Source organism: Gavialis gangeticus, unplaced genomic scaffold (genome assembly GCF_001723915.1).
Source record: "Gavialis gangeticus isolate Ggan-Ray unplaced genomic scaffold, GavGan_comp1, whole genome shotgun sequence".
Lineage (NCBI taxonomy): Eukaryota > Metazoa > Chordata > Crocodylia > Gavialidae > Gavialis > Gavialis gangeticus.
This window is the reverse complement of record NW_017729006.1, coordinates 46,399,429-46,426,744: the sequence shown is the minus strand read 5'-3', so window position 1 is coordinate 46,426,744 and position 27,316 is coordinate 46,399,429. Positions and strand designations below refer to the sequence as shown.

The 27,316-nt window shown below is 41.2% G+C and overlaps 1 protein-coding gene across 3 annotated transcripts in view; it reads right to left on the bottom strand.

Annotated features, from left to right (window-relative positions):
* INVS (inversin) overlaps nucleotides 1-27,316 on the bottom strand; it is a 262,266-nt gene that overhangs the window by 51,374 nt on the left and 183,576 nt on the right. For 2 of the 3 annotated variants that reach the window (XM_019509166.1, XM_019509164.1), the window contains 3 exons: nucleotides 24,876-24,982; nucleotides 19,940-20,152; nucleotides 4,572-4,867 (listed from right to left, as the gene is read on the bottom strand). In XM_019509166.1, coding sequence (XP_019364711.1) covers nucleotides 4,572-4,867; nucleotides 19,940-20,152; nucleotides 24,876-24,982 — 616 coding nt within the window. The remainder of the gene's footprint in view (nucleotides 1-4,571; nucleotides 4,868-19,939; nucleotides 20,153-24,875; nucleotides 24,983-27,316) is intronic. The other variant, XM_019509165.1, reaches the window with a different exon arrangement.

Sequence of the window (27,316 nt, the reverse complement as noted above, 5' to 3'; positions counted from 1 at the left end):
AGCTGACTTCCTGCCCTTCGGGTGGAGGGCTGGACTCGATGATATTCCGAGGTCCTTTCCAGCCCTAATGTCTATGAAATCTAAGGAGTATTCTGCACTTGTCCGTATCTGTAGGGAGCGAACCAGGAAAGCCAAGGCTGCAACCAAACTCCAACTGGCTACACATACCAAGGAGAATAAAAAGTCCTTTCAGATATGTGGAGAGTGAGAAGAAAAGCAAGGGTAACATCGGACCCCTGCTAAACCAAATGAGATAACTGACAACCAAGACCCAGGAAAAAGCCAACCTGCTTAATGTGTACTTCGCATCAATTTTTCAATCAGCTGAAAGGGAACACCCTGCCTAGCATGATGTGGGACGGCCAGGGTGAGGGTGAATTTATACTGAGCATCGGTGTAGACCTTATAAAGGAACACCTTGAGAGACTGGACACCTTCAAGTCAGCTGGTCCTGATAGACTGCACCCCTGAGTACTTAAGGAGCTGGCAGGCATCATAGCCCAGCCACTGGCAAAGATATTTGAAAACTCGTGGCGCTCAGGTGAAGTATCCAAAGACTGGAAGGAGGCCAAAGTGGTACCCATCTTCAAGAACGGGAGGAAAGTAGATCCAGGGAACTACAGGCCAATCAGCTTGACTTCAATCCCTGGAAAGATTCTAGAAAAATGATCAAAGAGACCCTTCTTGACAACCTGGCTGATGGCAACATCCTGAGGAACAGCCAGCATGGGTTTGTTGTACATAATTCTTGCCTGACCAATCTCATCTCCTCCTATGATCAGGTGACATATCACTTGGACAAGGGAGAAGAGATTGACATCATATATCTGGACTTCAAAAAAGCCTTTGATTGGGTGTCCCATGATCTTCTCATGGAAAAATTGGCCAACTGTGGCTGTGGCTACATTACAGTCCGATGCCTGGGGAATTGGCTCCAAGGTCAGACCCAGAGAGTGGGAGTCGATGGAAGTGAATCATCATGGTGCTCCGTGACCACTGGTGTCCCCCAAGGCTGCGTCCTTGGACCTTTTCTCTTTAATGTCTTTATTAATGATGTGAACACCAGTATCAGAAGAGAGTGGCTAAGTTTGCCGATGACACTAAACTTTGGGATAGAGTGTCCACACCTGAGGATAGGTTAGTGCAAGGTACTCCACCTCGGGAGAAAAAAACCCCGCAGCACGCTTATAAGCTTGGCAGTGCTACACTTGCTACCACCACAGCCGAAAGAGACTTAGTGGTCATAACAGACCACAAAATGAACATGAGCCACCAATGCAATGTCGCAACTGGTAAAGCAAACAAAACTCTGGCTTGCATCCATAGACGTTTCTCAAGTAAATCTCCGGATGTCATCTTCCTACTGTACTCGGCCTTAGTGAGGCTGCAGCTGGAGTACTGAATCCAGTTCTGGGCTGCACAATTCAAGAAGGATGTGGAGAAGCTTCAGAGAATCCAGAGGTGAGCCATGTGCATGATCAGCGGGCAAAAGAATAGGCCTGATGAGAGTCTGAGAGCCATGGGACTCTTCAGCCTGGAAAAGCGCAGGCTCAGGGGTGACCTGGTGGCAGCCTATAAGTACATAATGGGTGTGCATCAGGATCTGGTTCCCCCAAGGCCTGGAATAGACTCCCTCCAGAGGTGGTGCAAGCACCTACTTTGGACTCTTTTAAGAAACTTTTGGACGTTTATCTTGCTGGGATCCTTTGACCCTAGCTGACTTCCTGGCCCTGGGGCAGGGGGCTGGACCTGATGATCTTCCGAGGTGCCTTCCAACCCTAATGTCTATGAAATCTATGAAGTCTGCATGGGGCAGGGTGGAGTGGGATGCCACTGTGGGCTGGGGCTGGTGCTGGTGCCAGGCTATTCCTAGTGGGGGGGCTGGGCCAAGCTGTGCTTGGGGCAGGCGGCAGTGGTGCTGGGAGAGGGAACTGTGGGGGCTGTAGCCCCACCTGTAGCCCCCTGCCAGTGCTGCCACCGTGCACCCTGAGCGCTGCCTGGCCCAGCCCTCGCTGGGAAGAGCCCAGTGCAGCCCAGCCCCAGCCCTCAGCAGTAGCCTGCTCTGTCCCGTGTGCAGATCCAGGGGTACATGCCCCCCATGCCCTCCTGGGATGCATGCAGCAGCAGCCTCCTCAGCCCCAGCCCCACTCCCTCCCCCACAAGTGAGGCCTCGATTTGCACACCTCTCCTCCCCCCAGCCCCTTCCCTCACAAAGCACTTACCAGCCAGACCCGGCTGCTCTCCTGGCTGCCTGTGTGCTGTGCTGCAGCTGCATGCACACAGGTGGCATTTATTGGCCACATTAGGTCTGCATATCCCCCACGACCTTTTTAAGTACCCCTAGGAGTAAGCACACCCCCGGTTGACAACCACTGAGGTATCTGATTTGGAATCTTTTATAAATGGCAGATGGCTTTTCATTGGGATGCAAGAACCTGATACTCACTTAAGGCCAAATCCTGTTCACTTCTCTGGAACTTACATACATAGCTTCATATGCATGTAATCTGTTTATGTATTCAAAACGTAAGGTGGGAATAAAAATGGCTAGGTAGATAATTAGAGAACTGCCACTCATAGACACAAGAAGAAAACAGAATTTGACCTGGACTCTTCCTCGATACTTGGCCTTATAAGAAACAGAGCATAAGGTAGAAAGTCTAGCCAGCCCTCAGAGAATTAATGTTATATTCATTGCAGAAAATCAGGATTAGAATGGTGAGATTTTCTGAGAGTAAAACCAAGACATTTGTTCTGGGAAATGGTGGGGGCTGTGGCATGATTTTGATAAGGCTCAGGAAAGTGACATGGAACAGTCTTCTACAGGGGTAATGGGAGACTGAACAACAGAGACTTGTTGGAATATTTTGCTTACTTGGAGCACTGTCATGGATGCTATAAACTGTTCAGGAAAGACAGGCACAGAGCAGAGGAGGAGGAGTTGCACTATATGTGAAAGAGCCGTATGATTGTTCAGTGCTCCAGTATGAAATTGGAAATAGGTCTGTTGAAAGTCTCTGGGTCAGAGAGGAGAGCAACAAGGGTGATGTGGTGAGCAACAAGGGTGATCACCAGACCAGGAGGATGTGGTGGATGAGGCTTTCTTCAAACAGCTAGTGTAAGTTTCCCAGTCACAGGTCCTGGTTCTCATGGGGGACTTCAATCACCCTGATACCTGCTGGGAGAGCAATACAGCAGTGCATAAAAAAATCCAGGAAGTTTTTGGAGAGTGCTGGACACAACTTTCTGGTGCAAGTGTTGAATAGGCCAACAAGGGGCCTTCTTGACCTGCTGTTCACAAATAGGGAGGAATTGGTAGGGTATGTAGTAGTGGATGGCAACTTGGGCAGCAGTGACCATAAGATGACTGAATTCAGGATCCTGAGGAAAAAAAACCTTGTCTGCTTATGTCTTTAGACCAATACGGTTATAACCTGCACCACTTGCTTTTAGTGTTTTTATCAATTGGTTTTTGGATTGCTAAACATACACTGGGCATTCACATCAAACAATTTCAGGTTCATATGTTTTGGCTTTGAGTACCTCTTGGGTAAATCATTTCTTTGTATGAAGGAAGATGCTTTTAAGAGTGACTATCTTTTAATTAATTATTTCTTAATCTAATTTTTACTTGTAGTGTCCATAGATGTGTTTTACTGCACATGTTTTGAAAACTGGATTTCTGGTTCTGACTTACTATAAGCATGAGTAGTTACATTCAGAAGCGACTTAAATGATACTATAATGTACATGTCACAAAACTAGAATAGGAGGAAATCAGCAAGTGAGTGCATAAGATGCTGTAGTTTGCACGCAGATAGATAAAAAGTGATAACATTGCAGGAAGGTAAGTAACAGGAAGAGGTTAGATAAGTCATTTTATGTTGCACACATACTGATGGCCTCAACTACTGAAAACACTTAGAATACTTCATCCGAATGCCCCTGAAGGACAGATTGTTCCACACAGGTGTACATGGAACTAGGAGCTGGAAAGATCCTTGTCCCCTTGCACTTCCCTACACAAAGAAAGGGGAAAGACATATTCCTTGCCCTCAGAGGCATACAAACAATGCTCTTCCCTACAGCTCCTAAAGGTGACCATCGTATCCATGGAGTGGGGGAAAAAAATCACAGGTATGGCTTTGAGGGAAGTTGGAGGTGGGGGAGGAGTTGTTACAGAGAAGGAAGTTCCCTGCATACTCCTTCTGTGTGCTGTGGGCTTTCGCTTTTCATAATTTGGCCATGTCTATGAAGGTAAAGTATCATGATTCCAAGCAGAATACTTAAACCAAAAAGCACCAGAAGCCATCATCTGCTTTGAAATATTTTGGATACCGAGTTTTACATACAGTATAAATGTCTATAACAATGACCATGCAAAATGATTGAACTTGCATGCTAAAATATGATTCCTATCCAAAAGTACATATTGATATCCTATATAAATGATTTACATAATAAAAGAACAAGAATGCAGCACAAGATGCTTTCTCCCGTGATGGAAGCAGTTACAATCCAACCCTGAAAATCACTGCATCGATAATCTGGCCAATCAAGCAATTACAAACCTTTCTTGCATTTGCAATCCTCACCCAGAAGCTCTGCAGGTGGGCATTTCTCCTTTGATGTTGCTTTGTTTTGAGAACCTGTAGGTGAACCTCTGTTGCTTCTCCCTGCTTGGTCTTGAGACATGCTGCAGGAGAAAGGTCTTTTACTATGCACATCAGCTGGTTTACTAAATAGCTGTGCACTAGCGTAACTCTTCTCTCTATTTGCAAGCTGCTGCTGTACAAAATTGAGCTGCAGGTTCTGCATTCCCTTCTGCAGGTTGGCTTCTTTTCTCTTATTTTCTTCTTCTCGTTTCCTGTAATTAACACCAATAGTAAATGCCAAATCTAAAGCATGGATCTTCACAGAAATGTGACAGACTTAACAAGAGCTCAGCATCACACGATTTTCATAATTTTATTTTTAGCCCTGCTCACGGGACGAACAGGTGCATGCCGCATTGAAACATCTTAGCTTGAGAAAAATGAACAGCTGAATTTGGGTGGTAACTGAATTAAGATAAACTGATATAAGTGAGTTTTAAATCCATTTAACAGAGGTTTTCACTAATTTAGTTAAATTGGTTTAAAAACAAGCTTTAATTGATCTGCTGTAACTTAAGGTCTAAAATATGAGAAACCATGGCCAGAATTAAACTGTGTGTTTTTTCTGAGAGTATAACTATCGAATTTCCAACCACTGTAGTGACAGTACCCTCATCTTCCTTGCTTTTCCCCCAATGGTACGTTATAAGGTGTCCTTGGTGTTTGTTTTGGGTGAAGCTGTGAAGTGGTAATTTTGGAGATTCCTTTGATTAATGATTGCCTGAAAACATAAGGGAGAGGACTTGATGGCTCAAGGGGTCACCCCACTCCTACTATGGCCTCCCAGTCCTACTATGCTCTTTCATTTTACTTAAAAAATGTGAAGTTTCCTTGTTTGAAGGTTCTTCTGTGAAATATTTGCTAATGAAACCTAGTACATGCAAATTTAAACATGCTAAGAAATACAATTCTAACTCCAATATAGCTATCCACATAAATTTAGGAAATAATATGGGATTAGGTAACACTCAGAAATTCCACATACTTAGAAAATGTGGGAATCAATAAAACATCCTACATTTTCTTCTTAACTTACGATTGCATTATTATTAGAATAGGGTAATGTGGAATCTCCATCACTGGAAGTTTTTAAGATTAGGCTAGACAAGCTTCTATCAGGGCTAGTTCAGGTATAGCTGATCACTTCAGGAAGAGGGACAGACTGGGTGATTCTCAAGTTCCCTTCTAGTCATATTTAATATGGTTCTATGTTTTCTACACAAATATTAACAAATTTATTTATAACCTATATTTGTCACCTTAAGAAGTCTGTGTTTGCCCAACTTATTATCATGATCTTTTTGTTTTGTTCAAATTCCAATACAATATGCAATACCACATGTATTGATTTTGATATGAAGTTCTATATAATTTTTTCATCAAAAAGACTTTCCATACTTAATTTCTTCCATGATGCCCAAAAGCTACAATTACAACCAAATCATAAAAATGTAGGGCTTGAAGAGAACTCAGGAGGTCATCCAGTCCAACCCCTGGCTTAAGGCAGGGTCATCCCTGTCTAAACCATCTTAGATGAGTGTTTGCCTAAACTGTTTTTAAAAACTTTGTGAATAGCCCTCATTCATGGGTACCAGGTATAATGTTTGAAACCTCAAAAATACCCCCCTACACACATACACACTGTACATAGGCAAAGCAGGGGACAAAAGCACTGTCAATGTCCTCCCACTGCAAAGACTGGACGTAGTTTTTAAAATACTCTTGACAGTTGCAAGGTAGGGATGTGAATAGTTAAATGATTACCCACTGTTTGCCATTCTCTGGAGTACTGCATGAAACCCAATGATCCTGCTTTAATAAACAGACCTACACTGATAGCTTATGCAACTGATCAAAGCTTATGCAACTTGCATCCCAGGAAAGTGAGACAGATCTGAATGCTGTGGGTGAATCAGCTGAACCAACTGAGCTAACAGCAAAAAAACCCCACCGGAAACTGAGAAAACAAGGACTATCACAAGGCTTTAAGGTGAAGATTATGCTAAAAACCTGATGAGGATGCAGTAGAAAATTAACTGGAGAATTACTTCAGGGAGACTTGCCGTTTCCTTTTAGTGCTCAGCAGCACATGCCATCCCCTCCCCTCCCATTTCCTATTTCTCCCACTGCTGCCACTACCCCTAGTGGATCTGGGAGTTAGGGGAACTCCAGAGCCAAATGTTGAGACCAGCTCCTCAAATGTTCTGCATATAAAATATACTGGTAGTGGCAAATTTCCTATAGAACTAGCCAGGTTGTAAATGTTGGTTCATAGAGCCCTCTGATACTTTAACTTGCTTTCAGTGCTGTAACATGGTTTACAGACAGTTGACACATTAGCTGACATCATGGTATATGACAGGTTAGTTATGCAGTATGCTATGATGAGTTCCTGTGATTTATATTAAAATGTTAGGGAGAAGCATTAACTTTGTTTATCACCACTATCTTATTATGTATGCACTGCAGAACAACTGATTGAACCGGATGCCTGAAAAGCTGCTAATTGATCTACAAACTGCACTCTTGGCAGTCTAAGGTACTTCAGTATTCCCTCCAGCATTGATAAAAGTGGCTGGTTTCAAATAATAAAATTGGCATTGCACAAACAGATAATGTGTGGGTGTCTGTCTCATGTACAGTATAGATCTCACTGCCATTACTCTGCTATTTAATCTGATAAATTAGACATTACTATTCACAGAATAGTCATTTTCCTTTCTTCAAAAAGAAGCCAACAGCCTACTATTAGTACCCCCCTATTCAGTCCAATGTGACAGGGAAAGTACAATCAGCCCAGAATGGCCTGAACCTTATTACTCTGAGTTGTCATCTATATGTTGCCTAGCAGGTCAACTCAAAAAACTGTAACTCCAGCAATATGGTAATTAGCATTAAACTGACATAGGAACTGGTGAGTTGGGAAAGAAAGGAGCAGATTTCTCCTGGAAAGGGTTCTTTTTTGTTACAATCTCTGATATAACTAGATATAATAAATAGTAAGTGGGGCAGGATGACAATGCTCTCATTGGCTCACTGTCTTACATAGAAAGCAGGTAGATCTGCACATTAAAGACTAACTCTGTGCGTGTGCGTGCGTGCGTGCGTGCGTGCGCGTGCGCTGTCACAAGCTTCTGGAGCCTGAAATGAATTACTACTCATGAAAGTCTGTGCGATATATATGTTTTGGTTAGTCTACAAAGACAAAAATCTACTCTGTCTTCTACTTGACTTCACACTAACATGGCTAAATGTCTTATATGCCATGTTAGGCTGCAGTTATACAGCAGACCCTTGGCTTATGAGGTAGGAATTTCAGAACTGTTCCCCTGCCACTCTTCCTCAGTCCATCTTTCCTTGCTGTTTGTTACTTAAGATTAAACTCAGCTCATGGTGCACTGTCAGGATTTCCAGTTTGAATGTGCTAGGCAATTTTGTGCTGGGAAGCCATGTATACATCCCAGAAGTTGCAGGGAAGATGAGAGTTTCAACAGCTGAACTGGCGCCAGTTGGGACTTCTAGCACCCAAAAATGCATAAAAAGTTGGTTTGTATTTTTATCCGACTAGGCATAAGTTCTGGCTTTGCTACTGGGTAAGGTATGTATCTTTACCTTCTCCTATTAAGAAGGAGATTAAAAGTCTTGGATGCAGTGGATGTTGAATTCCTCATTCTCCATAATCACACAGTAAGTAATTATATCACCAAGCCCCACTCTAATACCTGGCTTGACCTCCAACATCAACAGGGAAATGCAACTTATAATATAATCAAAGGAGAAATAGTTAAGAAGACTGACATTTAGAAGTGTCCTTCCTGGCTTTGTTGCTAACCTCCCAGTGAAATGACTGGGCAGTTCACACCTCTCGGAGCAGTTTTTTCCAGTGGTCACCAGATTCCCCCCAAAACCCAAAACTGCACTGGTTTATATTTGGCTGATTAGAAGTTTTCACTGCAACTCAAAAGGGTAAAAGTGTAATCCTTCCCCCTGCCCCATCCCAAAATGAAATAAATAATTAAATAAGAAATTCAAGAAACTGATGCATCTCGAGCAAGACCCAGGATGTCATCCTCCCGTTGTACTCGGCCTTGGTGAGACTGCAGCTGGAGTACTGCATCCAATTCTGGGCTCCACAATTCAGGAAGGACAGGGAGAAGCTTGAAAGAGTCCAGAGGAGAGCCACATGTATGATCAGAGGGCAAGAGAACTGACCTTATGAAGAGAGGCTGAGAGCCATACGACTCTTCAGCCTGGAGAAGCACAGGCTCAGGAGTGATTTGGTGGCAGCCTATAAGTACATAAGGGGTATGCATCTGGGGGGAACATCTGTTCACCAGAACACCCCAAGGGATGACAAGGTCCAATGATCATGAACTCCTGCAAAACTGTTTTAGGCTGGACATAAGAAAAAACTTTTTTATTGTCCATGCCCCCAAAGCCCAGAATAGACTTCCCCCAGAGGTGGTGCAAGCACCTACTCTGGACACTTTTAATAAATATTTGGATGCTTATCTTGCTGGGATCCTTTTACCCTAGCTGACTTCCTGCCCCTTGGGCAGGGCGCTGGACCTATGTCTATGAATCTACAAATCTATAAAAATGGTGTGAGAAGCTTCTCTCACTACTGTGGACAGATGTAATATGCCTTAAAGTGCTACAAAAAGTGAAGGGACAGATGACACACAGCACTATTGCTTTATGAATTGGCCTGAACTGTAACAAAAATGACCCAGGACAGAACAGGAACAACTCTGAAGTGTTCACTCTGAAGCCTTTTAGATTAGATTTGTTCTCCCCACCAAAGCATGATATGGACTTGGCCAGTCCACTAGGATCCCTCAATACTCTGTTTCCCACCACGTCATCACCATTCCAAGGTGGACCTCTTTGTGATTCCCTCAGGCTCTGCCCTGCCCTGGGGTCACAGGCTCTACTCTGCATGTGATCTTATGTTTTTAAAGCTAGGTGCAAAGGCATGCCAGAGCTACTATGCCTAAAGTCTTATGTCGGATCCATACTACTTACAAAAATGGTGCCACTGGGTGCCTGAACAGGTGCAGGGAGGCTGCTCCAATGTGCTGTAATTGCATGTGCTAATTAGCATGTGTGTTAATTAACATGCTCCAGCCAGCCTCTGTGTCTCATGTATTAATGTTCCCGTGCTTCAAAATGGTGGCAGGGAAGCTTTAACTAAAGCTAGTTCAGCAAGCTTTACGTAAAGCACCCCTACCGCCATTTTGAAGGGCAGGGACAGAGACACAAGATGCTGTGGGTGCTTTAATTACAGTGGCTCTTGGAGCTGCTGTAATTAAAGCCTTCCCCCACCCCTGCCCCGCCACACCTGGAGCACATGTAAATGTCTCTTAATGCATCTCAAGCCAGTCAAGCATGGTGGGTTTCACTGCTAGATAGTTCAAGGTGGTTCTATGCATTGGTAGTCCTACAGACGGTACCAAGTGAATGGACTCCAGCTCAGGTCCTAAAAGGCATTAGTGGGAAGATAGCTGAACACCTCTAGCAAATATTCTGGACTGTCATAAATGTAATTTTGGTCAATGTAGGCTCAGCTGCTAATGTCATCAACACTGGGCCTACTGCCATCACCTGGGCCAAGGTTCCCAATGACCATTGCTGCAGTGTTGTCTGATGTTGTAGTACTGCTGCTTGCCCTTTCTGTTCGCATTGTTGTTTTACAGCCTGCACTTCATTCTGGCATTACTTAATTTAGAAGAGTTGTGATATAAGGGCTTGTACCTGTTACTGCTGCTTCTTAGATGTGCTAATGACATGGCTTGCTGTTGGGCTCATAGTCACAGAAACTCTTCCATAGAAGGACAGTTATCTGACCTTCTGACATTGCCAGTTAGGGCTGTGTTGTCATCAAAATCCTACCATTGGTGTCATGTGTGAGGGAGTTCATCTCCTCATCTCTTTATCACCAAAACTATTCAGGAGAGTCCAAACTTTTCAAGGGCCCCGTCTCTGGGTTCTCTACTCCCTCTGGTTGTTCTTAAATACTTGTAATATGTGAACTTCCCAAAGGAGTGGCAACACAGGCTACAGAAATCTGATTCTCCCTCCACCTTGCGAGATGGATGTGACAAGGGCGCTTTACAGGGCCAGTGTTAGTATGGGCCTGCCACTGTCTCTGGGCAAACTGCCCACCTTGTTCACCTGCCACACCTTTTAAGTATATGATTGGGATGTTAAAATAGGCTGGAGGCTGCCCTTCAAGTGCCCAGCTGTACAGGGCAGTGCATACACCAGAGGTGGGCAATTATTTTGGGCAGAGGGCTGCTTACTGAGCTTTGGCAAGCCATCGAGAACCACGTGACAGGCAGCCCAGGGCAGATAAATATTAATTTTCTAAATTTTTTTATGGGCCCTGTGGGCCAGATAGAATGGCTTGGCGGGCCGCATCAGGCCCCCGGGCTGCATTTTGCCCACCCCTGGCATACATGCTTCAACCTTCCCTTACACATGTCCCATGCCTCACAGATATCACACTCTGATGATACTCCGGCTCAAGGCCAGGCCAAACTGGGCACACAGTTGTATCTTTATCATACATACACACCATCCCCCTCTCACTGGGGCCTCTTGCACTCCACCAGCTCTCACCCAGTCTCTTGCATACTGCTTACCCAGGCCACACTCACTCCACCCTACCCAGGCTTTTCTCTCCACCCTTTGTTCAGCCCTGGCACAGTCTTTTTGGCCTCTTCAATGACCCTCACCCAAATGGGCCTAAGTGAATGCCCAACTATGGGCCTACTTCACCCCGATCCCTCACCGGACCACTACACCCCCTACTCTCTGGGGCTGCAGTCTTTCACCCTGACAGGTACAAGTGCTTCTTTTCCTTAAGCATGCCTGACCTCCACTCTGCTCTCTCCCAGGGCTGGGATCTTGCACCCCTAGAACTTAGGTGCTGCACATTCAGCATGTCTGGCCCCCACTCTAGAGTCCAACACTCCATAGGGCTCAGGTGCAGGTACTCTGCATGTCTAGCCCCACTTAACTCTCCTAGTAACCCACCCAAAGGTGGGGGCAGGGTTCTGGCACCCCAATCCACCTTACACCGGGTAAGTTCTCAGTCCTGGCATTTAGGTGGTCCTGCCCCACCACAGGCAGGCCTACCAGGCCTCTCTATCCTGGCAGGGTGCAGCTTTCAGTCAGGCCCAGGACCACTGAGGCCTTCTCCTTCCCCATAGCCTTACCCTTACCTCTGAGATATTCCTGGAGCAGGAGCTCTGCCAAGCAATGTTACTCCCAGCACCAGTAAACACAAACTGCTCTGCACTTATAACAGAGCTTCCCAAAATGGCTGCCCTCATTCGCCACCTGGCAGCTCCCTGCTCCACACTTAAAGTAACAGACACCCAAAAGGGTGTTCTGTCACAGTGGGAAAAAAGAAGGATTCCTGCCTCTACTCCATGTTTTCTGGGTCTGTTTCCTAGTCAGCTTCTTGCCAGACTTCTTCCAGGGCACTTCCTTACAATAGCCTTATCTTTTCTAAATGTTAGGCTTTTATCCCAGCTACTGCTAGTCAATTATTCACAGTTGGAAAAGGAGCCTATTAACCCATTTGTGCACTATTCCCTTAAATGTAAGAGAGGAAGATAGGCAACAGGAAGGAACTTCAGTTTCAACTATAGTTCACATGCAAAATTATTTCCTATGTTCTTGTTCTCACAGACACAATAAATCAACCTGCAGACTGCCCCTGAACTATTCATCTGGACAATGGGGCTGGATGATTTAGACACCACTGGCTTAGGTAAATATGGACCCCAAGAAATAAAATGCAGAATACAGATGAGGAAATGACAAGGATTGGATTTGACAGAAATGTTTTATGGAGGAAAGCATAGAAGAAATTCCAAATTTGAGGGGTAAAGAGAACTTGGTCAGGGAGGCCCAGGGAGTGGGGAGGGGGCCACCTAAGAGGTTAGCAGGATTGCTGGCTGCTGGAAATATAGCAAACACCAGGAAGTTGCTTCAGGTTAGAAGTTAGCAAGGAGGCATTTCTGTTATTTGTAAGTTTCTCTCCAGCCTAACAACCCTTTTCGTTTGTCTTTCTGTATTACACAATAATCCTGCTTTGTCCTTTTACCTTACAGTTTGTCTAGTGATGTGTGATTTTAGGGCAGCTGGCAACAGGATGCATTCTCTTCCTATGGGAATAGCAGACCTGTTTTCTTTTGGAGACCCAGGGAACCCTAAGAGTTAATGGGGTTCTCCTCCAGTAAGCTGTAAGGTCTGATCGGAGTACTGGTTGTATTGATCTTTGCTGGGGGAGAGGAGTGTCTCCATGAGCAAAATCTGGTCAAAGCCCCAAAGCATACACAGCAAAGCAATGGGAGAGGACCTGGAGTTCTGCCCCCACGCCCCGCCTGCAAAGGTGAGACAAGTTTGTCACACCATTTTTTTTGCATCTTGGTGATCTGGAAGGTGTGTTTCTTTTAATCATCAATTCTTTGCAAAGGATTGATTGTGCTTCCATTCAAGTCCATGGCAAATTTCTATTATATTCACTAGAAGCAGATTGAGTCCTTTGAGGAAGCTGCTGCCACAGCAAATAACTACTGTGCAGACGACTTGCTGTTTCTCTTTTGTGTTTCAAAAATTTCCAACTGTAATGAAGTGGTGTTAAAAAGAAGCAAAATGTGGGACAAACTGAACAGAGGTGTTATCTCTGTCCCAATATTAAGCCTCAATGGGTAAACCAAAGTAACCCCAGGACCAGAATTAACACTGCTTTTGTCTGTTCCTTCTCCTCACCAGGAGCTGCACCTTCTAAGTTATGCTGCATCTTCTGTTTCAGAGTCTTTCCACAGTTAAGGAGATATTTACTCTGTAAACAAAGTTTTAGCACTGGATGTACCCAGAAATCCCTGCTTCTTCCTTTGGCTAGTGTGAATGCAACAGATTGTATAAACGGCTTAGGTTCCTGGATCAATATAAAAAACCTGCCAACAGCTGATTTCTTCTTTGGGCTTCCCAGTACTGTTGGCTCTATAAAACCCTGACAATTTTGATTCTTATTTAAAATCCTTATACTGTCTCCTCCTTTTAACTGACGTTGCAAGGTACCTCATCTATTTGGTTTCCTAACTGCCTACTTTAAAATTTGCTAATGTCACTTGCCACAGGCCAGAAAGAAATACATCTAGTTTTTTAAGTACTTTTTTCATCTTTGTACTTCTTCAAACTATTATAATTGAGGAAACTCACTCATATTACTCCCCCCCATGCAACTCTGAACCTTACCAGATTCTTCTCTGTTTCAACAACTACTTTTTTCTGGACTTACAAAGGAATAAATTCCATTATAAAGAGTTATTTTATCTGCAGAAAATTAGAGTTCTTTACTTTTGGTATAGTAGTGTTAGAGTGATGTTATATGTAAGAGGCAAGGATTCTTTAGGATGATACTTTTTATTGAACCACCTGAATAACTAGGATAAAGTTAGACAAGCTTTCAAATACAAAACATCCTTCATCAGATGTAGCTGGTCCAATTAAAGATATCACCCCAAGAAAATCTTGCCTCTTGCATTAGTTTTGATATCAGGTTATCTGGAGGCTAAAAAAAGCATCACTGAACTGGTTCATATATTGAATAATGACTTTTCAATCTGAAGAGTTAAAGATTTTATTTTAATTGAAAGTCAAGGTTCTATAGCATGAGATGACAGCCTCTGGAAAAAAAAATATTGGCTTAGTAAGTTGTCATGAACCAGCCTATTTGGCCTCTTAGGACAGAACTCAATTCTTCTAGAATGTCACTTGAGTCGACCCTAAAAAGACAACTATTTCTCCATAAACTAGCAAGAAATTGCATGAAACTAAACAAAATCCCCACCATATTTCTGTACTTACTGGTTGCTCTACCTGGTCAAGAATTCTGGCAATTAAGGTGTGAGAGCAGAAGAAATAAGTATTCCTAGTGGCAGTAGGATTTTTCAGTTTCTTTGCATGTACATGCACTCCTTTTTGTTATCATCCATTTGATAATGACAATACTACTATTGTCATTATCAAAAGGATGGTCACAAAAGGAAGCTTATATTCTAATGACTTACACAAGACTTTCTCCTACAAAACATCTATACTTTTGTACAGTTTTCTGCAATGAACATGAAATAGACATATAACCGATACGGTAATATACTAAAGCAGGGATTGTCAACTAGGGGTACTTGAGACGGCCCTAGGGGGTATGTGCGGGTGGGCAGGGATGGAGTACCTGGCCGGACACAGGGAAGCTCGCATGCGGCAGCTGCTGCCACTCTGCATGCACACCCCCTCCCCTGTGCTCAGCGTCCAGGAGTACACTGCTTCACATCTGGCTACTGGGGGGTACAATGATACAAAAAGGTTGAAAACCCCTGTACTAAAGAATGCTACTGAATCATTCTTATCCTGAATTTAGATATCTACAGATGTTATTAGCAGTTACAAAATTATGCAACATTTTTAATGTCATATACAGTATTTGCTTTCACTTCTAACATTGTAGTTGGGTAAATTCTGAGTGATTAAATATTTCTTTCTGTTGGTGTTACCTTAACTATTATCCTCTACCCTTATTGTTTTTAGGTCAGTATCCAATTTTTAGAATAAAAAAATTCAGAAAATTTTGATTTTTAGGATGATTTATACAAGCAATACCAATGTTTAAAATATACTACTGGGGAAGGGATTTTCTGTATTTAACAGAAATTAAAATCTGATTAACCTATGCAGCAGCTCAGCATCATGCAGGATTTCCAATACAGTATGCATTTCTCTGGTAAGCAGATTCATCAAATCAGGAGAGATATTAGCTGGCACTTCTGTATCTAGGAGCAATGCATTTGCCAAGCAGAACTGCGGAATGCGCAGATGGATCCACAGAATGGTGAAAAAACATCCCTCCCAAGTTTATAACAGATCATAAAATTGCAGTTAGATAAAGCTTGTTATATGTGACAACTTGTTATGCCTGTATATTCCAATTGTGTTTCAATTCAATTTTTTAAAATAATTTTCTATATTTGGTATAGAGACTTTGTCTTCTATTTACATCCAACTAGTGGCAGTTTCATAAGTTTTATAAAATAACTTAAGAAATCATAAAGGAAAGTGATGACAAAAATACTCACAGATCATAATGACAGAATCATGTTTTATGACCTTTTATAAGGGTATCACAGATTATTCAAATTATTTTGATCTCCCCCCTCCCCCAAAAATGGTAAAATCAGATTTAATCACACACAATGAAATACCATATTCCATGTAAAAAAAAAATCAGATGTTCAAGATATTCTCATAAAAGGTAGCTCTTCTATGTATGGATCTGCCATTAAATCCTATAGGAATTTCACATGCAGACTGCACTTCAGGTATCACTGAAGTCAACAATAATTTTTGAAGCTTGGCTTTTTACCTTTGGTATTACTGGTCCTCATTGTCCATATAGAACTAAATTACTACAGCAGTGGTATTCAAACTTTATCCAAAGACAGCACATTCTCCAGTTGCAAGATGTACCATTACTAATGTGTAAAAAATATAGCCAATTACAGCTGTCCTCATCTATGTCTGGGCTCTCCAGCTGGTAGCCTGTAGTCCTTATGCAGCTGTGAGGGGTTAAATTACAGCCCCTGGGCTCTTGCACAGCTGGCATTGACCTCATTCCTCTGGCTACAACCCTCTGGGCTCTACCTCCCTCTTCTGGCTGATGCTTCCTGTCCTCACCCCGGTTGGCAGGGCTGTCCAGCACAGTGCAGGGAGCTGAGAGTGAGTCCCAGTCCCATACAAGGGTGGGGATTGGGGCTGCATGGAGGTGGTGGAGATTGCACTCGTGCAAGGCAGCAATGTGGGGGTTCTCAGTGCAGCTATGGGGGGTGCTCATGCATACATACATTGCTGCAGGAGGAGGAGGAATCACATCTGCATGGTGCAGCAGTGGGGAGACACCCAGTGCAACGGTATGCAGGGTGCCTGTGCAGGCATGTGGAACACCAAGGTGGGGTGTGTCTACATGGCCCAGCATCCTACATTTTTCTTGGTGCAGCTCATATGACATGCAGTTCCCACTGGTGTGGCTCCCAGAGGCTTAGAAGCTGGACAGCCCTGATCTACGTCATAAAATGGAGATGTTATAGAGGCTACATAGCTTCATAGTATCTGCTCTTTGTGACCTCTCCGCAGAAGGAATAGCACACAGATACAGAACAATATAATAGCTAGTGGTTTTAGGTTCTTATGTTTTTCACTTCAGCAGCAGAATTAATCAGAGAAGATATAATTCAGCAAGAATAAAGTCAAATATTGGTAGTTTTCAAACAAAGTAGGAAGTTTAAGAAGAAAAGTTCTCTACTCCAAATATCTGATGAAGGTCTGAGAATAGTTCCCTTGCTACTGAGATATAAGGATGTCCATTATGAATATCCTACTAGAGGTAAACATGTTGAAAAGCTTCTGTGAACTCTTTTGGGTTAAGATTTTCAAAACCACCCTTGGTCACAGTCTTCATACAATTAATGGAAATAAATCACACAACCCCCCTGGATGACTGAAATATGTGATTGTGACTCAAAATATTTTTGACCTATGGTACATGGAGGGCTGCTCTTTGGGCCTGTGATCATCTTTGTCAGTTTTGTTTAGCTTGTTTTATAGATGTGGAAGGAAACATTTTGTGGTATAGTTTGGGGTTGCAATTTTGGATTATTGGTCATTGAAGCAGGAAAGAAGAAAATAGGTGAATGTTTTTGGGTGCTTTCTGAGGCAGGAAGTGGTGCCTTTAATATATCTGTTTTGGAGATTATGGAAATTCAGTGTATAAAGCACTACGTATTGTATTTTAAGTGTTTGATAGAAGATGCAACCAAAGTATTCTGATTAAGTTCACCTCTTCACTAAATAGCTTTATTCACATTATATAATCTGACCATACTACTGCCATGATGTCAATTATATAAGATAGACAGTCACTCTTATTCTTCAGATTTTATGCATATCTTTGAATTGTACAGGTTATTTAGCCTGACTGCTTTCTAACCTAATATGTTAATTTCACTCTAGTTCTCCAATTGCAAAAGATGACACTAGAGGGCCTGGCGAGCAGGGGTGTGGCCAAGAGCCAAAACTGTATCCCTCATCTGGGAATGGAGTCCTGGGTGTTAAACAAGATGAGAGCAAGGAGCCCGGGATCCGTGGCTCACTAGGCTCCATTCTCTTGCCACCTGGTGGCTCCACTCCCAGTGCAGAGCTGCTGGGGGTTAGCCACGGAGATATCATGGACCCCAAGGGAAGCATGCTTTCCCAGGCTCCAGGCTCTTGCCATACTTCATCCCAGGCAGCCCTTTTCCCCCTCTCCCCCAAAACACAGGAGGCTGAGGAGGGAAGCCATACCCACCTCTCCCCCATCTAGATTCTCTTGGCTAGGCACCTGAATGTTGGATAAAGGTATAGCCCTCTGAAGGGAGGACTGTGGGCCTGGCCCTTGGCCCAGGGGACTAAAATGGCTCTCTTTGGGTCCTTGGATGTGGCAGCATAATGCCATCTGGGCTGGGGTCACAATCACTGTGGGCAGGTGAAGGTGTTAGCTTGGGACCAGTATCATACCCTGAACAGTAGAGCTTAGGAGGGTAGAAAGTGGTAGAGGGGCAGGATGCTAGATGCCTGCAAATTGGTCACTTTATCTCTGTGAAGCAGACTCATAGTACCTTAGCTCAAGCTAGGTAGAATGGCTCAAAGATAACCCTCACCCAAAGTGGCATAATTTTAAGATGCCTAGAGATTATTTAGTACAGTTTAACACCCCTCAATGCATGGACACTCCTGTTTTAAGTGACTTTAGAACGGTTTAAAGGTAACCTGCAACACCACCTCATGTCATTTCAACTCTATTTGACCCAGTCAAGTGATGAAATTCTACCTGTATTCTTTTGTAGAGCAGGTTACAAAGCTTCATGTTGACACAACTTATTTAGTAACAAACAAAAATTAATTTCTTACCTACCCAATATTCATTCTCACAAAACTAACTCATATTGTCCTGTAAATAATAGTCAGAAACTTCATTTACAAAAGTCAAAATCAAACATTCAAAGTGCAAAATTTATAAGCATACCTCATTTTTTTGGATAACAGATCAAGAAAAACAAGATATGGAGCAAGCTCTTCAAGAAAGCCAGAGAGCACTACAACCCCCACTCCTATCACCATTTGCTAGAATTATCTGGAAAGTGTGAAGGGTGAAATCCTTCATCATGTCCACTAAGAGCAACTGCCATGCAGATGCTTTAGTTAGATGGATGTTTCTAGTGATGGATGCTACAGAAATTTTCTGTGTAGCTTAGATAGGATGGAGATGTCAAATACAGTGCAGATGATTGGAGAGCTTCTTTTATTTGATCAATTTCTACTATCTTTTAATTTAGCATGTTACTTGGCTAATTACTATTTTAGCTTCATGCTGCTGCTATGAATTGGCAGACACAATGGCCTTAACAATCAAAGCTTAAACATTATGGGATGGTAGAAATCATTTTATATCTGCACACCACAAAAAGACAATTTTAAAAGTTCTGTTTCCTATTCTACACTAGCGGTCTCTTTTTCAGGCGAAAGTCTATTTAAATTGCAAATTTAAGTTATTTTCCTTTCAGCAACTTGTATTTCATCACTTCATGCTTCTCCCCATTCTCTTGTGTTTTGTCTATTCATCACACATACCCTGCTCCCTGTCAACATTCTGTCTTCTACCTTTTGTTCACTATACTCCCATTAGGTACTATTTTAAAAGAAGGAATACTGAAACAAACAGGTAACAGGGATTATAGAGAGCCAGACTGTTACAGGCAAGTCATCAGAAGCTGGCTGGTTAGGAAGTTTCTCTTTACTTCCTAAACTCTGAAGTGCAGAACAAGTGAGACAGAGATCTGGAGAAAATATTTCTTAGGAAGAATAGGTCCTGGAAGAAAAGGAAAACAGACTTTTCTCTCTAACATAAGTTCATCATAACTATTCATTGTTATAGGAATGATAACAGTCTTAGAGGTATTTTACTATATATGTACTGTACATAAATAAAAGAAAAATATATAAGCTTTATCTACCCACACAACAAGTGACAGAATATGGATTTTTTCCTTCAAGAGAATAAGAACTTTATATTTCTAAAAGACATAAAATTAGCAACAATACATTCGTAAACTACTATGGTCTTTAACAATTCAACTTTTAATACCTTTAGTTTTGCATTCTCCATGTGTCAGACTTACTTGGCAGCAGCATCTTTTCTCAGCTGTTCATGCTTCATTAGAAGATTTTTTCTGTCTTGGAAAGCCTTTCTAACCTTGTATCCTTTGTAGACAGCTTGGATTTTGAAGGCAGCAATGTCTTGTATGGCAGCTATAGAAAGAGCTCCATGTTCCAACATAAACTGAATTACCTCATGATGTTCGCCAAGCAAAGCATAATCAAGTGGAGTGTATCTAAAGTAAGAGAACATACAAGTTTTAGGATGGATCTGATTGCCAATCACAACATATATTTTAGTTTAAAAGACGAGGCTGATGCTTAAATAATGACGACATTTTCAGTATAAACATTTCACACTGTTTCCTGAGAAACTTTTTTCCCCAGTTCTAAATAAACGTTTTCCTTCATGTGACATATTCCATGGCAATGCACTTTTTTCTGTAAGGAATGTATAAACTAAATGTAAGTGAAAAATGTACATGATGGAGGATTAGGAGGCAAGCTGGATTGTTTGCCTAAGCATTTCATTTCTGGGGACTTTACCGCAAATTCTGGCTTAGTTATTATGTGAAAATTAGCTTGTATCCTTGCTTTAGTTGTTAGCTAGTGAATATTTGTCCACATTATAATAATACCATATAAATAACATCATTATATAAGTCAGAAAGGTTTACAGATTTGAGAAAGGATGACCAAGACAGAATAGCAGTTTGCTACAGAACAGGATTTAGTCACCTTGACAGAGCTGTGTTACAAAATGACCATATTATGATTGACTACAGTCTCTAGTATTATCATACTTCCATGAAAAGCAATGGTAAAATTTAAAAAAGGAATAATTGGAAGACTAAGTTCTATTTTTTTAAAATGACTTAGGTGCTTAAGGGCCATTGCTTTTCATTTGCTTTCTAAGTTGCTCAGAGTTTGGAAAATTTTATCCAGAGTTCACACAAACTGTAACAAGCAGCACAATGTACATAGTATCCCCACTAGTATAAAAATGCAGATACTGAGCAAAGACATTTATTGAATGAAGATTAGCAGCACCAAACAAAAATGATGCCTACATAGTACAGCAAATTAAACAGTTACTGTCAACATATAAGATGGTAAATTAAGGATCCTCTTGATGGTAACCACCAAGGATGCAATGCAAATAAAGAAATGAAGTACAGACACAGAAAATCCAATTGGACTTGCCAGATGGAGATGGTTTGATGAGAAGATTAGAGTGCCTGAATTGAAATGTCAAGAGGAATAAAGTCAATGACAGAATGTGGAAATTTGTATACCAAGGTGCGCTGCTGACAAAGCTTCAAATGAGACTTAAAGATTTGAGATAATTCTTGGACAGATATTTCTGACTTTCTCACCTGAGAAAAATCCATTAAAACTGCAGACTTTCTTATGAATATTTTAATTAATAGGCAAAAAGATATTAAATAATAGTTTTAGGTTCCTATAATGTGAGAGTCAGTGGACAGTACACTCTGCTTAGTTTCAGTTCTGCAGAACCCTACTCAAGCAAATAGACATACTGACTGTCTTTACATGTACGTTGAGGCTGCTCCGATGCACTGTTATTATAATACGTCAAAGCAGACTCAATTTAATCAAGTCTGCTGGAGTGTGGTAATTACCATGTTCCAGCAGACTGCAGTGTCACATATATCAGCATCCTCAGGCTGAAAGATGGCAGTGGGGGCGCTTTAACTAAAGCTTGTTCAATGAGCTTTAGTTAAAGAGCTGCTGCTGCCATTTTTCACCATAGGGATGCTGCTACTTGGAGCTGCTCTAATTAAAGCATCATCCCCCCACCCCTGCCTCCCGGATCACATGTATAAATGTCCACTGATTCCACTGGGGTTATTTGTGAGAGTAATGGCAGGCACATCATTCACAGTTACTTATGTTCACTTCATACAGTGCCCATTATCCTGTTGTGTCACCTTTTCCTTTTTTTGGACATTAGGAAGTAGACATTTCTGGATCATGTCAACTTTGTCTTTTTACAGCAAAGCACAACATCCTAGAGTTACCAAGGGTAATTTGGCAGGAAGACATCAGTCAAACATCAGCTATCATGGCCTTACATGACATAGCAATAGCAACAAATTGTGTTTACTTGGATCACCAATGTGATCTATCAAAAATCTATGAAAAAGGACATGAGGAAATTAGAAGAGAGGATTATAATAAGGAGATACATTATAAGATATCCTATCACCTAGGCGAAAATAGTATTATATTACAGCTTGATGTTATTTCAAAAAGGAATCCTTAAAAGATTTTTCGCATTATCTTGTTTAAAAATGTTTTGATTTAGACACATCAGGTTTATTTAAATTTACCCCCAGTAAGATCTAAGATTTTGGGCTAAGGTTTACAAATGTTTCTATTTTTGATTTATGAATATTAAATCTAAACCAAATAGTCTATTTTTGTGACTGTATAAAGATAAAATAGGGAGCTATTAAACTTCCCTTAAAAAGCCCTATTACAAAATAGCAAAGGAAGGTCTCCTTGGCATAAAGGCACTGCACATAATACCTTCACACTGGTGAATGTGATTTGTAAATATTCAATCCATCAAAAGCAAATTATGATGCCACCATTTTTCAGATTCCCTCACCCCTGCTTCAATGGGAATTTATCTGTGATAGCAAATGTCACTCTTGTGAGTGTAAGCACAACTTGCAAGAAAAGGTGTTTTCAAGGTTGCTTGTGTGAATTTCCTACAGTACTCATTACATCATTTGGCAAATCATACAATGTAACATCACTGCCAATGCAGTAGATTGATAGACCAAATATTTGCAGACATGGAAATACAAAAATTAAAGTTCCCATTAACAGAATGGCATATGTATTTATAAGACTAGTGTTTATGCTCCTAAATGTGTGGCTTGCAGTATCTGTAATGTGGTTGAGTTACAATATTATGGCTGCTGGAATATTTTAATTTCTTCTGGTTTGCGCATTTATGTTCTCAAATGTAATGCTTTATTAATGTACTTCCGTTTTACATTTAATGTCTTTGTCTTTTAGCAGACAAAGAAATAACCACAGAAAAAGGAAGAAAGGAGTTACCAGATCATGTGTTAAATCAAGAATGGCCAAGTTTCCTGCCCTTACTAGCTGCAAACCAAAAAACTTCATACACCTGGTAGCCTGCAGGACTGAAAATGTTCAAGGTGCATGTGGCTCAGAGCCAGTGATCCATGCACTGCACCCCAGTTCACATAATAATTTGTCATGCAGTGACTTCTCAGAATAATTAAAATGCAAAATCTGAAGAAAATAAAAAATAGGAAAGAGTAAACAAACAGATAAAGACCAAAATAATGTTTTTATTTAACTTGTCTTTCTTCAGGAGCTGCACATATGCTTCCCAGGAGTCAAATAGTGGCTCATATGCTACAGTTAGGCCACTCTTATATTGGATCAGATATAAGAGTGGCCTAACCTCCACAGGGTGGAGGTATATCTGAATCTAAAATCTAGGGGTACAAGTGCATGCCAATGCCCGGAGTGGAACAGTAATGCTCCCTAGACACTAACAAAATGGTTATGGCATTACTAACGTAAAAATGAAGTTTGAGCACCACTGACCCATTTCTTATAAAAAGGTAGAATCCCGGCTAGCTGCCCAGTCCTCTGATACAGTAGCTGTTTTTATTCATCTAAATTAAAAGAAATTAAATTACAGCTGTTTATTTTCATTTTCTACTGAAAATCACTATAGAAAACATTAGGAGAACATACCTGGGAGCTACTTCATGCCTTCAATTGTAGTTGTCAATAGAAAAATGAAAGTAAATTGCTAAGCAAGAGGGGAAGCAAGGTCTCAGTGGTCAGAATAGGGAACAAAAGATAAATGATAGGGGGAAACAAGGCAATTAAAAAAAATAAGGGGAACAGGATGGAAGCCAAAACCCCTACAACACTAGTATATATCAGATTTTAAATAATTCTAATGGTTTTTAAAATGTTGATGTATTCAAATTTATTTGGCATATTGATCCATATTTTTTTATGATTGTGATGAGGTCATCTTCTTTAAAAGAGCCACCAAATGCATGCTACTGCTAATTACTGGCACAGTCACATGACCACTTTAAACTATCACAACCTAAATCATTTTTTAAAACTGTATTATTAAAAACTGTCAGTCACAAACAAAGAAAACAGATGCAAATTTATCACCTCCCCATAATTATGAAGGGATTTCTCTTCAGTTGGAACATCAGAAATACAGTTAAACCACCAGGTAATTTGCAATAACTATTTTTAATTACAATTTCCCTTCTTTTTTTACCTGATTGCCCCGAATAAACTGAATGGAAAAAATTAATTTAACTTACATGGGAGCAGGACTGCCACCATATGCATATGGTGTCAGCTTTGCATCCTTCATTTTCAGTGAAAATGTAGAAGAAAGAAGATGGCAGATAATTCTAGAAAGAGGATTTAGCGGTATTAAATGGATATATGAAAAAGAATCACCTAGGAACAAGGTGGACAAAAGGGAAAGGACTCATTTTTCTAACTCTGTTAAGATGTATTAGGCATGTAACATTCCACAAATATGTCACTGTTCTTGTCCAAGGTGCTGATTCTGCAAAGCTTTATGTTCATGCCTAACGTCACATGCAAAGGCAACCTTTGGCTACAATGTGCAACTCACAGAGGGTAAAATCAATTACACGCAGATGTCTTTGCAAGACCACGGCCTAAAAGTACAATAGAGACCTATAACCAGAGTCTGAAAAGTTGTATGTAAAAAATGGAGATTTTAACAGAGAGGTTTTCATATTATTTGCTGCCCTAAAACTATACCAGTGTTTTTTAGACATGATCAGGTTCATGCTTCTTATGTGATATTTAAATCTGACACTCAAAACAGAGGCTAGCATGTCTTATAATTTAGAAAACAACATATTTAATAAAATGTACCTTTCTTCGCTGTTTTCCATGTGATTAGGGAAAGCATCAAAGCCCAGCAGCAACTTTATAGCATCCAGGTAGCCATTATTACATAGCCAGTGTAAGGCAGTCCTTCCCTATAAACAATAGCAACACAACAAAAATATATAAAGAAGTGTTGGAGTGTTTGTAGCTGTGATGGGCCAGGAAATATATGAGGGGTAAAGATTTTTGTTGCTGATATCTTTTATTTTGGACTAACTACATGGTTTGGATAGATTTAAACAAGCTTCTAAATGCAGGTCATTCTTCTTCAGGGTTTAGAAGTTTATCATCACCTACCTCCCTGTTGCCAGAAGGAAAATTCTGGCTTTGCAATAAGTAGTATTGTTCAGTGCTCAACTAGACATTAGACTAGATAAATGGTTCCAAAGTCTATTTTGCCTTTTAAAACTAGAATATATGAAAGTGAAAGCCACTGAAAAGTTTTTTTTTAATGACAGATCAAGACCAAACCTTCACAAGCGCAGAGTTTATCCCTAATCTGGTTTTAAACTTCCTTTCTACCCACCTGAAATTAGGCTTTTGAGGGCCTGAAACAGCTCCACCTATGAGTGGTGCTCACCCCTACCCTGGGGATCTTCAAAAGGAGGCTAGACAATCACCTAGCCGGGGTCGTTTGACCCCAGCATTCTTTCCTGCCCATGGCAGAGGTTTGGACTTGATGACCTGCTTAGGTCCCTTCTGACCCTACCAACTATGAAACTATGAAACTACTCTTTGGAATGTAGGGTATGGACGTAGTGCTTAGGGTAATGTGTGTAGTACTTTCAAGTAGCTTAAAAGTGAGCAGACAATGAACTGTTCTACAGTGCTACAAATCTATTGAAAACACATAAAAAAAACTCTGGATGACACAGAGATAACTCTGAAGCGCTTCTAAGTCATGCCTGGGAGAGAAGTACTGTTGAGACAAAAATCAGGTATAATATTGTGCACTCTTCCTCAAAACTGACAGGCAAAAACATCCCATGTGCCTAGAAGGCATTAAGGGGCATCCTATTGGCCAAATCTTCCAATGCCAGTTCTGGGCCTCCCATGGATTCCATGTCAGGAAAATCCTTAGCTGACTTATTGGCACAATTATCTTGCTGTTTCAAATGACTGAATTCCCAGAACTCTCGATAACCCCAGGTAACCTCTACATTTTACCAGCTACATTTTATCACCAGTCAACATTCCCCTCTCCCCCCCACCCTCCAACCTCTACCTGTCGCACCTATTAACTCCTATCCACTCTGAATTTCCCTACCAGGCACTTGTATTTTCACAGACCTGCATTTTGCATATTGGCTTAAGCTTCTATCCCACCCAGGAGAATACACAAACGCCAGCAGACTCTCCCTATTCCTGAAGAAGGGTGCTTGTGCCCTTCTTCTGTGAAATATTTTCCCAACTATTTAGTTGGTCCAATGAAAGATATCACATTTACCCAAAGAACCTTGTCTGCCTGAATTCCCAGAAAGCAGCTGACACCAAGACCCAAGATTTGGTTTTCAGGTAACAATTTTCCAGCTATCAGTGCGGCTGAATATTCAAGAGGCTATTAACATATTTCATTTCCAAATTTTTAGATAAGAAAGGAATGCGTCAAATATGGCATAAAGTAGTATATACTATAGACTGAAGCAAAAGGCTAGCAAATTGGTTAGCAAACTCCCTGTTGGTAAAAATTGGTGCTGTTCTGATCTCAACAGAACTATACGAACGTACACCAACAGAGAATTTCTTTTACCGTACAAAATCTGCTCTGGCACCAAATTTCATTTGTTGTCTGAGAGTCAGAGCAAAGGAACATACAGACAAAGTATAATGTTTTTCACCATTAAGAACACGTTTTTGGTCATATTTGCTCTACCCCCATTCATGTATGCTGGGGAGAAACATTCCATTAACTGTCAAGCTTTTCAGTTAGAAAAGAATTAAAATCAAGTAAAGAAACAAAAAGTTTTAGAAAGGATCCTCTTAAGGACATAGGTTGGTACAAAAAAGTCAAAAGATGGAAAAATGTGCACCTTCAGTTCATGCTTCATACTAAAACAAAGTTTAAAAGGGGAACATTCTCCTAAGGCTGCTTGTCTTTCCCCTTCAAAAGAGTAAACACAAAAGCACCATACCAGTGGTGCAAATAGATAAGGATATTATGCTGCAGAAAAGAAAAGGATCCTCAGAAACATAAGATCATAAGGGGCCTCCTAAGCCATTAAGCCTACTCTTCTGCATTCACAGGCAACCATTTATCCAAGGAGGCACCAAAATTGCCACTTGCAACCTTCACATATACAATACCTGCAACACAAGAATGCTGTATAATATTGCCATAGGTAAAAGTATGGAAGATGAGGGCACTATAAATGACTGGCTATTGTAACATCAGGGAAGTTGTTTGTTAATATGTACTCAGAAGAGTA